Below are 16,187 nucleotides of genomic sequence, written 5' to 3' on the forward strand. Positions count from 1 at the left end.
TGAGCCCTGAGCAGTCAAACATGTCATGTTACATCAGTAATGTTTGTACTGGAAGTTTCTGTGTAAGGGAAATTAACAGTATTCCTGTTTTATTTTTTTATAGTCTTACGGAAAAGGCGCTAGAAGAAAAAACCGATTTAAAGGATCAGATGGGAGTACATCTTCTGACACTACCTCTAATAGTTTTGTACGTCAGGTATGTTATGCTTTTTTTAGTTTGTCATTCAGTTTTCAAAGGATATTGCAAACTTTTTGCTGTTCAGGACAGACTAGACAGACAGACTTTTTCTTGCAGTATTAGGGCTCAAGGCACAGTGTGGTGTTATTAGACACAGAACATAGTAGCTTTCCGTTAGTCTTGTTTGCTGTTGCCAAGAGCAGTATTTACTTTCTTTTTATCACAGAAATTCCATGAGGTGATTAAGGATGTAGGGGGAAGGGGAGACTGGTGGGAGGACCTGGAGTGACAGCTCTAACAGAGACATCATAGTCCCCCCAACCCCTGGGGATTCCTTGCTTAAAATATTGCTGTGTGAGGCAGCATTAACTTAGAGGCTTTTCTCATTCTCAACCCAGTGTTATTTCAGGAGCCCATCTGGAAAGGAAATCCTTGGCAGGATGGGTCTCACCAGACTGCCATGGGGCTGGGAGAGGGCTGTAAAGGACAGAGAACCAGTGCAGAGTCATTCACAGTCTGTGAATCTCCCAGATATGTGCAGATTTCAGAGTGGATTCATTAGTTTTGATGGAATAATGCCAGGGAAATTCTGACGGGGAGCCTGTGGTTAGATGTTGATAGATGTTTGGCTGCGTGTGTGTTTGCTCTGCGTGCCGCCCCAGCCCTGCGCAGACAGCTGGCACGGCAGACCTCAAGCGAACTGCTCAATGACCACAAGGTCCGTTAAGGGATGAAGACTCCCGGCCAAATTTATTGTTGACGAAGCATGGTACTAGTATCTTGTAGACTCTACCAGTCCACTAATACATGTATGCCCATAGCAATGGACCAGCTCAGTGAATGGCGAGACTTTCTGTTCCTCCCTAGGCTAGACAAAGATACTCCCTCTGAGATACATCTTTATACCCGATACAAACAAGTTAATACTGCCCTTCTGACATAGTTACTATAGTTACTGCTCCCAGATGTGGCTAGTTATCACTCATCACCTTGTACATGTTGTTTCGATCAAAACATCTCCATTACGTACTTTCATCATGACCTTATCTTTTAGGAGGGATCGGTGTGTTCCTGTTATCCTTGGGGAATGTTTTTGTTCCATCCTTGATATCGGGATGTTCTGGTACCACTTGATATTGGAATGTGTTTGCGTAAATACTCTGTGACTAGCACTTCTTAGGAATGTGTATTTTTGCAATATTAGCCCTGTTCTTGCCAGATTCTGTGAGCAGGTCATGCCTCATACCAGGCCTCTAATACAAGAGCTTAAGGTTCAGGCTCTCTTCCTACTACAGAGCCTTGTAAAGTTTGCAGTATTTAGTGTGGGTTTATTGCGTATGGGTTGATTTGGCCCACAGAGTAGTGAAAACCACAGTGACAATAAAGTATATCCAAGGCACAGTGTATTCTGTACCTGCAAGTTCACCTTTTGTTGCAGAATTGTGCTCCAGAAACTCAGTGTCTTTAGATAAAAAGTAGCTGTTATGGTTGAGGACAGAACCTTGAAAATGTGAAGCAAATGTTAACAATGCAGTGACATGTGCCTGAGTCTGAAGAGAGCCTGCAACAAAGCTCTGATAAATGAATTTTCCCATCCATTTCATTCAAGATTTTGCAGGTGCAGAATTTGGCATTTTTGCTGCAGAATTCACCATTTTACTGCAACAAGGCATGTACCTTTTTGGTTTTTGTCTCCTTTGCTTTCCAGATTCCCTTGCTTTTTCCTATACTTGAATGCAAAATCTTAGTTTTGTGTCAGACTGCAAGTCTGATGAAATTAGAGTATGTATCGAGATGGAAGTGAAAGCCTTATGAAGCATTGGAGAGTGTTATCGGCAGTGTTCTAGTGAAGGTGGAGAGGAATGCAAAAGGACGGCTTTCCCCTTAACTTCCTGTGTCCATAATTTTAAGATTTTCAGTTAATGGAGTGCCTGCTGCTGCAACCTTAACTGCCACTAAAACATAGTTTTTGTTTGTTCATTTCTTGGGGGGTTTATTTATACTGTTCTGATGTACCTCAGTGTATGACTTGCCAGAGCCAGGGAGAAAGGGAACTGCCCCTGCCTGAAAATCAGAGGGAAGAACTGTGCTGATGGAGCTGCTTCTGACTATGTGAACCCACCTGAAGAGTATGAGAGACTGGGATGTATGTCGGTAAATTCTTTGTAACATTGTATCCTTGGTTTTTTTTTAACACCCCCCCCCAACTTTACAAGTAAGCACACTAAGAGCAATCCTCTGTATTTAGTAGTGACAACATAATCCGTCAGCTAGAGGGAACATTCATAAAGGAATCTGTGTCAGCACTCACTTCCCGAAATGCTCTGTAGCCTCTTATGTACCTCTGGAAGTTGGGTACAGCCAGGAGCAGCTTCAGCAGCAGCGTGCACACGTGTGCATTAACCTCCTCCTTTCCTGCCAGTATGAGACATAACTCTCAAATTTCAAAGATGCCACTGTGATAGCTGCCAGGGGTGGGAGTGGGGGAAGACACATAACACACATTAACTTTTGGGTTACTCAAGTAAATAAATGACAAATGCATAAAACGTAAAACCTGTGTATTTTGGTCATTCACACCATAATTTACAGATTATCTTAGTGTTTAAGTGGAAACCTGCTTTGAACTGGTTTTTTTTTCACTGTGGATAGTATATTCCAGTAATGGTTGTAGTATTCTCCCCAAAAAATGCAGCAGCTCTGAATAACACACAGAAGAATTGTTTGAGTCATAGCAGGTATGTGGGAGAAGTGTTTCTGCATGAGTTTGCTTACTGCAGAGTTTCTTTCAGAGCTCAGGATTGCACCCTGGGCAAGCAGTCCTGCTCTGACTCTCCTTCCTACTCGGCCAGCTTGGTACCCTAGCCCAGGGGTTCCCAAACTTGTTCCGCCACTTGCGCAGGGAAAGCCCCTGGCGGGCCGGGCCGGTTCATTTACCTGCCGCGTCCACAGGCTCGGTCGATTGTGGCTCCCAGTGGCTGCGGTTCGCCGCTCCAGGCCAATGGGAGCTGCTGGAAGCAGCGCGGGCTGAGGGACGTATTGGCCGCCACTTCCAGCAGCTCCCATTGGCCTGGAGCAGTGAACCGCAGCCACTGGGAGCTGCGATCGGCCAAACCTGCGGACGCGGCCAGTAAACAAACCGGCCCGGCCCGCCAGGGGCTTTCCCTGCACAAGCGGCGGAACAAGTTTGGGAACCCCTGCCCTAGCCCAAAGAGGAATCGCTAGCAGCATTACTGCCATTAGATGCAAAAGCACAGCAGACATTGGATGTCAAATGCTGATAGCACATTTAGGCAATAGGTGCAACTTCTCTCCACTACTTAAGTTTGTGTGTGGTGTTCCTAGAATATCACAGATACAAATTACAGGATCTCTTTCTGTACTTGTATCTTTCGTATACACTAACTATTGTTTTCCCTTCTGCAGCAGTAGTTACTTTTGGGGGCACAATGAGATTAATTATTCTTATTCTAGCATATGAAGACCTGTTCCATTTGCAAAGGATGAGCAAAGGGCTAGCAGCCCAGCATTTGGAGGTGGCATCTGGAGGTTGGGTGGACCTTAGGTTAAGTGTATGGATATGTACAAATTGTTTTGAAATATGCAAATTAGCTCTTTTAATGTCACACATGGAGTGCCTCAAAACTTGGCCTATAAACAAGTTCAGGGCTAGAGGAGCTGGACAGCCATAAGGAAAGCCCCTCCTTTAGATATTAGATGGTATCTTCTCAATGGTTGCTTCTGCCTGTAATTGTCTCGCACTCGGCCACAAGCAGGGAAGGACAGAATGAAGCCATGGAGAAGAAGGGCATTTTTAACATGAGGTAGTTTTTGAAAATTGTCTCTAGGACCACTATGAGGCAGAAAGGGGCCATTGAAGAGTTTATGGAGACCAGTTGGATGGGATATACATTCTCCAGCCTTCTCCCCTCCAGTCAGTATAGCCTAGTGAGTTTCAAGTCACTTTCCCATGTCCACAGAGCAAGTCAGTGGCTGAGCTGGGAAGTATACTAAGGAGTTCCTATATTCATCCACCACAACACTATACCTCTAATTGCTTTATCCATTTTCCCACTACACATTTTTGTATAGTTTAGTCTATAGATATTTTAACAATAGACTTAAAAACCAGTACATACAAAATATTCTTTTAATTGTTGTACTAACACTCCATGTGTAAATTTTAGTCTTATGTTACACACATCAGATGCCATTGAATTTGGTCCAGAACTGGTTAATGTTGCCTGATTAATAAGATGTCTGAGCTGAAGACTGTACATTGCCATACACTGCCCTCAATCTGTGAGTTTGGCAACCCCCACTGGTGGCAATAGAATGTATGGATACAGGAATCATTGCCTCTTTGTGGACATTAATTTTAGGGGGGGTATTCAATTTTATGTATTAATTTGGGGTTGTTTTATTTAATTTAAGGTGGTTATTCCCACTAAAAAGAATTGCTAAGGTTTATAACAGTGGAAAATCTGTGAGATTTTAAGATAATAAAATTAGAGATACTCCAAAATATAATATTTTAATTTGTTTAAAAGAATCAGATTTTCATATACATATTAATTATGTAAAGCTCCAACCCTACCATCCGATATTCAATGTGGGGTAAATGCATCCCTTGCATTGCTCCAGTGAAATCAATGGAGACACATGAGGGATGAATTTGGCCTAATAAATAACCCAGTAGTGGTAGCCCGATTGTGCATCAAGAACTGAACACAATCAAGCAAAGCAAGCCAGCAGTGATATTTTCTTATGTTATCCTGTTGAAATCAGTGCTAGTACACTGCACCTGAAAAATAGTAAGACATTATTTTGAGATATGAAGAGTAAAAGAAGTTCAGCAGGGCTGAAAACTTCCTTTAATCTCTATAATCACCGTGTAAGCTCTTAGGGGCCAGCAACATCTCTTTATTATGTATTTGTAAGTGCCTAAAATAATGAGTACCCGATTAATGACTGGGCCTGTAGGTACTACTCTAATACAAATAATAAAGAACAATAGTCATTTTGTCTCTGACCTGAAGAAGGGGCTTTTAAATTTGTATATTATATATATATACACACACACACACAGTACAGATATATTATACACAAAAAACTTCATTAAAAGTACATTATTAAGGTTGCAAAGTCAAGCACTGAAAATTTGGGAATTGCTAGAACTAAAGTTATTTATTCATATGCCTCACTTCTGCATATGCATCATGATACAGTCTTTAATTACATGACTACATACTATTTTTTCCACAGGATACCTCCTAATTCAGTGCCCAGAATAGATGGTGTTCTCTTAATGAATAGCTATCGAATATTTTTTTTCTCCTCATTGTTCCATGTATGTGCTCATGGCCTATTTACTGCATACTATTCAAACATGCTCTGAGAAATCATTATTAATTTTCTCATGGGCTTTTCTGTGGCGCTCATCTTTACAGTATCTGAGTGCTTCACAAACGTTATCTTCACAACATCCTTGTGAGATGAGATGATGTATCATTCCCATTTTACAGATGAGGAAGTGATGCACACAGAAATTAAGGTAATAGATTTCCATTAATTTTGGGTGCCCAATATGAGACGCATAGGACTGGATTATTCAGAGTAAAGTGCTATATAATTCCACGTACATGTTTAAAGCACAGGTCCCACGGACTTCAGTTGCAGTTATAAGTGCTCAGAATTTCTGGAAATCACACAATTAGGCCTGGTATACACTAAAAAGTTAGGTTAACTCAGGTATGTCACTCAGAGGTGTGAAAAATCCACAACCCTGAGCAGTGCAGTTAAGCCAACCTAAACATGGGGGTAGACAGCGGTAGGTTAATGGGAGAATTCTTCTGTCAGCCTAGCTACTCCCTATCAGAGAGGTGGATTACCTATGCTGATAGGAGAACCCCTCCCATCGACATAGGTAGCATCTACATTGAAGCGCTACAGTGCTCTCGCTTGTAGCGTTTCAAGTGTAGGCAAGCCATGAGTGATACAATTTGGTTTTTGTGAAAAGTTTGTTTGGAGTCATGTAATAATAGTAGTAGGGTTTTCAATAATAGAGTCAAATGCTCTATTATTACTGAATTAAAATCCCTTTAATTAAGGTTGTTTTTACCTCATCACCATTTGATCAGAGAGAACCAATCTGGAGTGGTTTTTTGTAACTTTTATTTAAGAGCAGAAAAAATTATAAGGGTAACTAATTTCTTATTCTTATCTAAAGTACTAAAGAATATGAAAATTATATTGATTACAGTGTAAATCAAGTTCGTCCAATCAAGGCGTTAACAATACAAATTAGAATTAGTTAATTAAAATTATAATAATTTAAGACCAACAATTGGTCAAGTCATTACACGAGCACAATCAGTAATTAAATCACAAAATTAACAACACCAATGATTGAATGACTGACAGTCTTTCTATCTCTGTACGTTTTTGTTTGTTTGCGAGGGGTGTTGTTGTAGTACACATGTTGGTCCCAGGGTATTAGGGCATGTCTACACTACAATCTTAAATTGACCTGTGTTAGCCGTGACATTGACAAGAATGACAGCCCACAGCTGATGTAAGGAATGCAGTGTCTACACAGACATTGCATCACCCTAACTACACCAACATAAGTCTTACACCTCTCGTGGAGGTCGAGTTGTGATGGCGGTGTAATAGGGCACTTACATCGGTCTGAGCAAGGCTGTAATGTAGACACTGACATACTTAGGTTGACATAAAATGCCTTATGTCAACCTAACTCTGCAATGTAGACCAAGCCTTAGAGAGTCATGGTGAGTCAGGTAATATCTTTTATTGGACCAACTTCTGTTGGTAAACGAGACAAACTTTTAAGCATATACAGAGTTCTTCTCCAGGTGTGGGAAAGGCACTCAGAGTGTTGTAGCTAAATACAAGGTGGAAGAGATTGTTAAGCATAACATGAGTTAACTCATGTTGCAAGTGACCATTCAAGGTGAAGTGGGCTGTTAACTCCTCTGCAGTCATAGGACAAAAGGAGGTTAGATGGTTACACATTGTTGTAACGAACCATATATTCAGTGTCTTTATAGTCCTACACTTGCCTATCACATGTGGCGTACCTAATGCACTAAATGCCCCAATAACAACTATATGGATGAAACAAGAGAATCACTATGCTCTCAAATGAACTCATCCAGAAAAACGGTAGAACACTTTTCACAAAACAATCACTCCATATCTGACCTCTTAGTCCTCTACCTCAAAGTAAAGCTGTACAACACCTTCAAAAGATGAGCCTGGGAGCTTAAATTCATGGATTTATGGCTCATTACAACAATCTGTAACCTGCTAACCCTCCTTTGTCCTATGACTGCAGAGGTATTAATTGCCCACTTCACCTTGCATGGTCTCTTACAACATGTTAATTCCATATGTTTAATAATCTATTCCACCTTGTATTTAGCGGTGACACACTGAGTACTTTTCCCAGGACTGAAGAAGAGCTCTGTGTAAGCTTGAAAGCTTATCTCTTTCACCAACAGAAGTTGATCCAATAAAAGATATTACCTCACCCACTTTGTCTCTCTATCTCCATGCAGTTTATTTAGGAGCTTATACTTTCCTTTGTGCAAACAAGGGGTTAAACTTTGCATTGTTATGTATTGGGGTATCTTGTTCTATGATAATAATATCTGCTTTGAACCCAGGTTAATTAATGCCCATTGGTAATTTGTACTATGGGGTTTATATGCACAGGCTATTAATAGACATATACACACACACACACATCGGCACCTAAAAAAGGTTAGGGCAAGTCTTCCCTACAGGTATTCAGATGTCCTGTTAAGGAAACAAAAGGAAAAGGTACTCAGAAAAGAAAAAGGATCTGCTCTTCAGTTTAAGAGTCATTCAGGAACTGCAGTTTGGGAAACTAGGCAATGTCTTCTGGTTCAGGTTCTGTCGCATTAGCGGGTGCTATCCTCTGATCAGCTGGCAGGTCTGCAATGTCTTTGTCCCTACTTTAGAAGGGAAAGTAGGGATATCAGCCTCTGTTTGTCATCATGGTGACCTTGAGAGGAGCAGACTCACTATCTTGTTTATCTGGTTTTTATGAGTAAAAGTCAACCTGGCATCATACCAAATGACCTCCTCAGCAATATTCTGACCAGATCAGGAGACCACAGGTTTCTCACCTCAACTGCACAGTCCAGTCCTGAAGTGAGGTCAGTCTGACTTCTGTTCTGCCGTTGGAGCCCTCCTTCTTAGGGTACTGTTTCTTTGTCACATCCCCCGGTGTGGTTTTTCCAAAAGCAATTGTAGTGAATAACAGGACATGAAGAATCCACCAAAATGGATTTAAACTTCCCTTATTTAGGTGAACAGTCCTGAATGGCCTCCTGACTATTAGGGCCTGGCACCTTCCTGGTCATAATGTATGACTCTTTGTCCTTTGGCTTAGAAAAATTGTTCCCCACCCATTCACGTCTCATGCTTACATTTTCTCAAGTCAGACAGGGCATCATGAGCAAAGTAAGAAATTACAGAACTGTTGCCCTATTGTGAACACTGGGGAACTAGGTGAAAGATTTTCGCTTTATCAAATCTCAAAGCCAAGATGCTTCAAAAGCTACTTGCTAAATTCCTTAGCATAAACGTACTGAAAATATCATAAAATAAAGTTTATTCTTCATGTCCATACTACTCTAGGCTTATACGTCATATATCTTCCCCACTCCACAGATGGAATGAGGAAGCTGCTTAAGAATTTCTCCTTACATTATTACACAATATGAACTTTAAGCATATCACATTTGTATTTGAAATTAAATTCATAACTAATTTCTTATCCTCAAACTAACAAATATTCTAACACTTAAATTTAAGCTAACAATTCATTTTCTCTGTTATCGCTTCCACCAAGTGACTTTGCGCTAGCATTTGTATCCAGTTCAGTACAGACATTTTCTTTCTGCATTAACTCATTTGTCTCTGGGTCTTCTGTCACCAGTAATGACAGAGATCTCGCAATTCTTTGACCAAGATTTTGTAGGGGACAGATGAGGAGAAAAAGAACTTGTACTCTATCCTCACACCTTGTAATTTTTCAAAACAATATAATATGAAGGAGAAGTGAGTGAGTAAACTGGATGCTAGGGCCAAATTTAGGGATAGGAATGCATAATCTGAACTCAGGACATGTATGTCTTGTCTGAATTTAAAATCTGAAACATTCATCTCCTCAGAGGTTACAGTTACTTCCACAGCATGGAAGTCCTTATTGTCTAGCAAAGTGGAGTCCACGGGGAAGGAATGTCCTCCGCAAGTGTCAGTCATCTCAACATTTGTTTTATGTAGCTTGGGGTCAAGGTGATAAAGGACTTTCACTCCCAATTTAACTAAAACTCCCTTAGGGACTGTGTAGCTTGGGACATGTGGTTCTGAGGAGAGCTTCTTAGGTGCCATGGGTTATAATGGCTTTTTTCCCCAGAATGAACACTGACCACTGGACCCCCCACTAGTTCTACTTTGTTTTTAATCAGATCTTTGGCCTTTGTCAGGATAATCTTGCATTTCTCTGGGTTAATATCTTTCTCTAATCCATATATGACCTTTGTAGTGTTAACGAGGAATGGTTTGCCTGTGCAAACCCAATGAATCTCTTTCACAACATGACAGAGGTTCAAATGGGGAACCAGGTACTGTTCTGGGTCAGACGCCCTGTAGTCCACTATAGGTCTCATTTTGCAAGTATTCCACATTTGAAACTGATTTACTCTTTTATGCATTTACAGTCTTTACAAAATGTAAATTCAGCAAAAATGCCACTTCCATTCTTCCTACATTCACATAAATAGGGACAGCACTCCCCAGATAGTAAGCTACATGCACCTGGTTAGGCAGGATGCCTTCTGGGTTAATTTTCGGGGGGGGATTAAACCACTGCCATTTTTGGAAACAGCATCACATAGGAACTCTGTGGCAGACGCAGAGACAGCATTCAATTCTCCAGGATGGCATTCAACTGCCTTAACCATCTCTTCTCTTCTTGCAATTCCGTCTCACACTTTTCAACTTGTGCAACACATGAGGCAAGGGTCCTACAGACAACAGCCCCCTTAACTACACAACCCTGATTCATCGCTGGAGCAGCTTCACCCCTGTGCACTGAAAGAGGCAAGGGTCCTCTGTAAAAAATAGTATGTGATCATATAATTAAAAACACTATCAGAATGCACAAGGGGGCCAAATTCAGGTTGCACAGGCAACCTTAATTCAGGCATTTGCTAGCTTTTGAGTGCTTGAATTTGCAAACTTAATGTTCTTTTATCATACTTTCTGTGTGTAATTTCCTAGCTTTTAAAAAAAGAAAACTGAAACCTGCCCCAGAAATTCCATTAATTGCATCATACTGACACCTATATGGGTCATCAGCAGGACTGGAACCTTTATATCCACCACACAGACTTCTGCCACCTGAACTAATGGATTAACTGATTGCAATAATAGCTTGTCAGCCTCTACATAGATAAGCACTAGAAGGGAACGAGAGAGTTTGCCAGTGGGTTTTGCAAATATTTTCTGCCATCAGAGGAATAGTGAGACTCAGGAATCTTGGGTTTCATTTCAGATTTTGGAGAGGGGCATGCTCTTATGAGGTCATAGAATCCTTCTGCCTGTTCCCTCCAACCTTGACCCTTTCTGCCCTGTGCTTGACCACCTGTCCCTTTCCCCATTCTTAGCTCCTTATCCCAGTCCCATTGTCCTGGCCTGCCTAGTCCCAGTCTCCACTCCCATGGCCAAGTGAGTACCAGTTTGCTCACTCCTAACTTCTTATTCAATCTGTCTCTTCCCTCCGCTCCCACTGTCTCCCAGTTCCAATCTCTTCCCCAAGTTCTTCATCCAATCTCTGCAACATATTAGCTCCATGAAGATGAGTATTGCAGTTTCCCTCCTGGCTCCTCTCTTCCCAAATACATGGAAAGGACAACCAGAATTTAGCCTCATAGCTGAATGTAGGAAGAACAATAATATTTTTGACAATGTTTGTCTCTGCTGTACATAAGGTTAAGTGGCCTGTTTACAAGCAAGAATAATTAAAAACGTCTATACTTACAAGTTATTTTTTCTGTAGGTTTTGGTTTTACCATTCACAAAATTCAGTCAATAACTATACACTAAGACAAATGTCTTTGAGGGAAAGCAGAAGGATAATAAATTAATGACATCATTATTTATAGTTATGTTTGTGACTGAACACAGTGTAACAGGCATCAAGCCAGTATTTAAAGGCTGAAAACAGATTTATAAAACCTTCAATATATCAGTCTAAACAAGCCTGGTGTCTGCAGTCTATATCACAATTTAATCTGTCTTTGCAACACAATTTAAAAAAAAATTAGACTGTCACTGTGGTTAATCATTAAGATATAAAATAAAATCTGAACAAAGATGGGTCCCAGAAAATGCAACCACAAAATATGTGGTACCAACAGAACATGGTATTTGTTTAAAATATCATTGATTGAAAGTGCCATACCATATTCTGTCAGATGTTTTGTTCATTCCAGTTTGCCTGATCTGTGTTTTGCAAACTCTTGGAGTGAAAGTATTATTGTACTCCAGTCAAAACATTGGTCAGTACAGACCAGATTTCGTAGACTCTGAGACTTTGAGGCCAGAAGGGACCATAATGATCATCTAGTCTGACCATCTGCACATTGCACATCACAGAATCTCACCCACCCACTCCTTACCACCACTCCAATAGACCCAAGGATTTGGGTCTGTGTTCACCTGTACCAACTGGTGAGGATTCTTATCAAGCCTTCCCCGGGGAAGGGGGTGTAGGGCTTGGGGGGATATTTTGGAGGAAGACGTCTTCAAGTGGTCTCTTTCCCTGTTCTTTGTTTAAAACGCTTGGTGGTGGCAGCATACTGTTCAAGGACAAGGCAAAGTTTGTACCTCGAGGAAGTTTTTAACCTAAGCTGGTAAGAATAAGCTTAGGGGGTCTTTCATGCAGGTCCCCACATCTGTACCCTAGAGTTCAGAGTGAGGAAGGAACCTTGACATGGTGGCAGAGCGGTGGGATCATTTTGAATGAGAAATCATTTTGAACAAGAAGCACAGCAGGATTTTAAAAGGTTTTGTAAAAGGTCATTGCAGCTGTTGATTCTGTCTCTCTGCCTGGGGGACAGAGCAGCAGGCATAACAAAAATTTTTCTGTAGGCTGAGAACAGCTATCAGAGACAAAAGGTATCAGGTTACAACACAGCAAAAGTTTACAAGCCAGGTTTTTTTTGTTTTCTTTCTAACTCTCGGGTGTAAAGTTAGTTTAAGAACAGAGGTTAGGATGACAGAATGTAATGTTCAACAGAAGCTGGAATTAGCCAGATTTGAGGCTGAGGAAAGACAAAAGGAACATGAAAGACGGGTAGAATTCAGAGAACTGGAAATGGAGGCAAAATAAATGGAGGAGAGGGAAAGAGAGGAAGCATGAACTGGAGAAAGAGAAGGCAAAGTCTTAGCAGAATACACCGGATAACCCTAACAATCCTTCCCCAACAATCCACAAATGGGAGTGACTATGTCCACAGGATGATGAATCCAGTGATATTGCTGAATATTTTCTCACCTTTGAGAGACTGTAGACTCCATAAAATTCCTGAAGCTCACAAGATGACCACATTGGTCGCAAAATTGACTGGAAGAGCTCTGGACATATTCAATAAGATGCCTATTGAGGAGGCTTCTGATTATAATTCAAGGATTTGGTTTTAAAGCAATTTCAAGTTACACCTGAAACTTACAGAGTAAAATTTAGAAGCCTTAAGAGAGGGCCTGGACTAAGTAATGTGGCTTATGTAAACCAGATTACATATCTGTTTGATAAATGGCTCAACGGACGGGCTGTAACTAACTTTGGAGGAATGCGGGATTTGATGATACAGGAGCAATTCCTGAATATGTCCAAGGATGATATAAAACAGTGTTTATGGGATAAGAAAATGGACTCAGCAGGAAGTCTTACTACTTATGCTGATCAATATGAGCAGTCCCAGACCGCCAGAGAGGCAGGGCAAACCGGAACAAAACAGGTGGAGGGAGGAGAGAGGAACAACCCTGGTCGCAGTTGGAGTGGATACCAGAAGGGACAACCTCAGACCACACCCTACTACCGGGGCCAGCCCAAGACCCCAACTACACCCCAAGGAACACTCCAGACACCTGATCATCCCACCACACCGTTCTCCAGCAACCCACCTTGCCCCAGTGACCAGTCAGCTGGGCGATGGACTAAATGTAACGAGCCGGGGCATGTAAAGGCCAACTGCCCCAAGAACCCCAACAGATTACAGTTCATTGCACCGGAATCACACCAGAGGTCCTCAGGCCCAGATACCCTCAGAGCGGAGGGAAACTGTGAGTGTGGGTGGGAAGAAGGTCACAGCATGGAGGGACACCGGAGTACAAGTGTTGGCTATCCATGCTTCCTTAGTGGACCCCAATTTAATTGACCCAGAGGTCCAAGTGACAATTCAACCCTTCAAGTCAAACTCTTTTGACTTGCCTATAGCCAAGTTGCCGGTCCAGTACAAAGGCTTTTGCAGTCTGTGATGATGGCCAATCATGTGAAGCTAGCCAAGAGGGTGGGAATGATCACCCGCAGCCAGGCTAAGCAAGCTGTCACACCTAGCTCTGTTCCAGAAACTTCTACCAGGACCCGGTCAGAGGTGGTGGAACCAGACCCCATGCCAACATCTGCAACAGCAGTAGTGGATCCAGTCAGAGACCCAGACAAAGCCAGTCTCAGAACTGGAACCGGTGAAAGAACCAGAACCATTGCCAGCACTTAATCCAATATCTGTAACCCCAACACCACAGGGCCTCACCGAACCTGCACCAGCAGCAGCAGATAACTCTACACAAGAGGCTCAGCCGGAGCCTGAACCCCAACATAGTGCACCAGCGGAGAGCAGTTCACAGTCCATAGAAACAGCCCCATCTCCTGCATCACTTCCAGAGGGACCAAGCCCAGGCTCACAATTCAATGAGGAACTGTCTCCAGCATCAAGGGGACAGTTCCAGACCGAACAGGAAGCAGATGAAAGCCTCCAGAGAGGTTGGACGGCGGCACGGAACAACCCACCACCTCTCGGCTCTTCTAATCGATCCAGGTTTGTTGTAGAAAGAGGACTGTTATAGAAGGAAACTCTTTCTGGTGGACACCAGGAAGACTGGCATCCTCAGACAGTTGGTAGTTCCAACTAAGTACCAGGTAAAGCTCTTAAGCTTAGCCCATGATCATCCTAGTGGCCATGCTGGGGTGAACAGAACCAAAGACCATTTGGGAAAGTCGTCCCACTGGGAGGGAATGGGCAAGGATGTTTCGACCTATGTCCAGTCTTGTGAGGTGTGCCAAAGAGTGGGGAAAACCCCAAGACCAGGTCAAAGCCCCTCTCCAGCTACTCTTCATCATTGATGTTCCATTTCAGCGAGTAGCTGTGGATATTCTGGGTCCTTTTCTGAAAGACACCCAGAGGAAAAGCGGTACATACTGACTTTCATGGATTTTGCCACCCGCTGGTCGGAAGCAGTAGCTCTAAGCAACAACAGAGCTAAAAGTGTGTGCCAGGCACTAACAGACATTTTTGGTAGGTTGGCCCTCTGACATCCTTACAGATGCAGGAACTAATTTCCTGGCAGGAACAATGGAAAGCCTTTGGGAAGCTCATGGGGTAAATCACTTGGTTGCCACCCCTTACCACCATCAAACAAATGGCCTGGTGGAGAAATTTAATGGAACTTTGGGGGCCATGATATGTAAGTTCGTAAATGAGCACTCCAATGATTGGGACCTAGTGTTGCAGCAGTTGCTCTTTGCCTACAGAACTGTACCCCATCCCAGTTTAGGGTTTTCACCATTTGAACTTGTATATGGCTGCGAGGTTAAGGGGCCATTACAGTTGGTAAAGCAGCAATGGGAGGGGTTTACACCTTCTCCAGGTGCTAACATTCTGGACTTTGTAACCAACCTACAAAACACCCTGCGAATCTCTTTTAGCCCTTGCTAAAGAAAACCTACAGGATGCTCAAAAAAAGCAAAAAGTCTGGTATGATAAACATGCCAGAGAGCGTTCCTTCAAAGTAGGGGACCAGGTCATGGTCTTAAAGGTGCTCCAGGCCCATAAAATGGAAGCGTCGTGGGAAGGGCCATTCACGGTCCAGGAGCGCCTGGGAGCTGTTAATTATCTCATAGCATTCCCCACCTCCAAACGAAAGCCTAAGGTATACCACATTAATTCTCTAAAGCCCTTTTATTCCAGAGAATTAGAGGTTTGTCAGTTTACAGCCCAGGGAGGAGATGACGCTGAGTGGCCTGAAGGTATCTACTATGAAGGGAAAAGTGCTGCTGGCGTGGAAGAGGTGAACCTCTCCATGACCCTTGGGCGTATGCAGCGACAGCAGATCCAGGAGCTGGGCACTAGCTATGTGCCGACGTTCTCAGCCACCCCAGGACTGATTAAATGGTCATACCACTCCATTGACACAGGTAATGCTCACCCAATTAGAGCCCAACCTTACCGTGTGTCCTCAAGCTAAAACTGCTATAGAACGGGAGATGCAGGATATGCTACAGATGGGTGTAATCCACCCCTGTGGCAGTGCATGGGCATCTCCAGTGGTTCTAGTTCCCAAACCAGATGGGGAGATACGTTTTTGCGTGGACTACCGTAAGCTAAATACTGTAACTTGCCCAGACAACTATCCAATGCCACGCACAGATGAACTATTGGAGAAACTGGGATGAGCCAAGTTCATCTCTACCTTGGACTTAACCAAGGGGTACTGGCAGGTACCGCTAGATGAATCCGTCAAGGAAAGGTCAGCCTTCATCACACATGTCGGGCTGTATGAATTTAATGTGCTCCCTTTCAGGCTGCAGAATGCACCTGCCACCTTCCAAAAACTTGTAGATGGTCTCCTAGCAGGATTGGGAGAATATGCAGTCGCCTTCCTTGACGATGTG

At 42.7% G+C, this 16,187-nt stretch overlaps 1 protein-coding gene across 2 annotated transcripts in view; it reads left to right on the forward strand.

Annotated features, from left to right (window-relative positions):
- The window catches only part of CACNB2 (calcium voltage-gated channel auxiliary subunit beta 2), a 387,411-nt gene that overhangs the window by 16,659 nt on the left and 354,565 nt on the right, over window positions 1-16,187 (forward strand). For both annotated transcript variants that reach the window (XM_074946027.1, XM_074946026.1), the window contains exon 2: window positions 104-196. In XM_074946027.1, the coding sequence (XP_074802128.1) occupies window positions 104-196 (93 nt within the window). The remainder of the gene's footprint in view (window positions 1-103; window positions 197-16,187) is intronic.

Source organism: Natator depressus, chromosome 2, assembly GCF_965152275.1.
Source record: "Natator depressus isolate rNatDep1 chromosome 2, rNatDep2.hap1, whole genome shotgun sequence".
Lineage (NCBI taxonomy): Eukaryota > Metazoa > Chordata > Testudines > Cheloniidae > Natator > Natator depressus.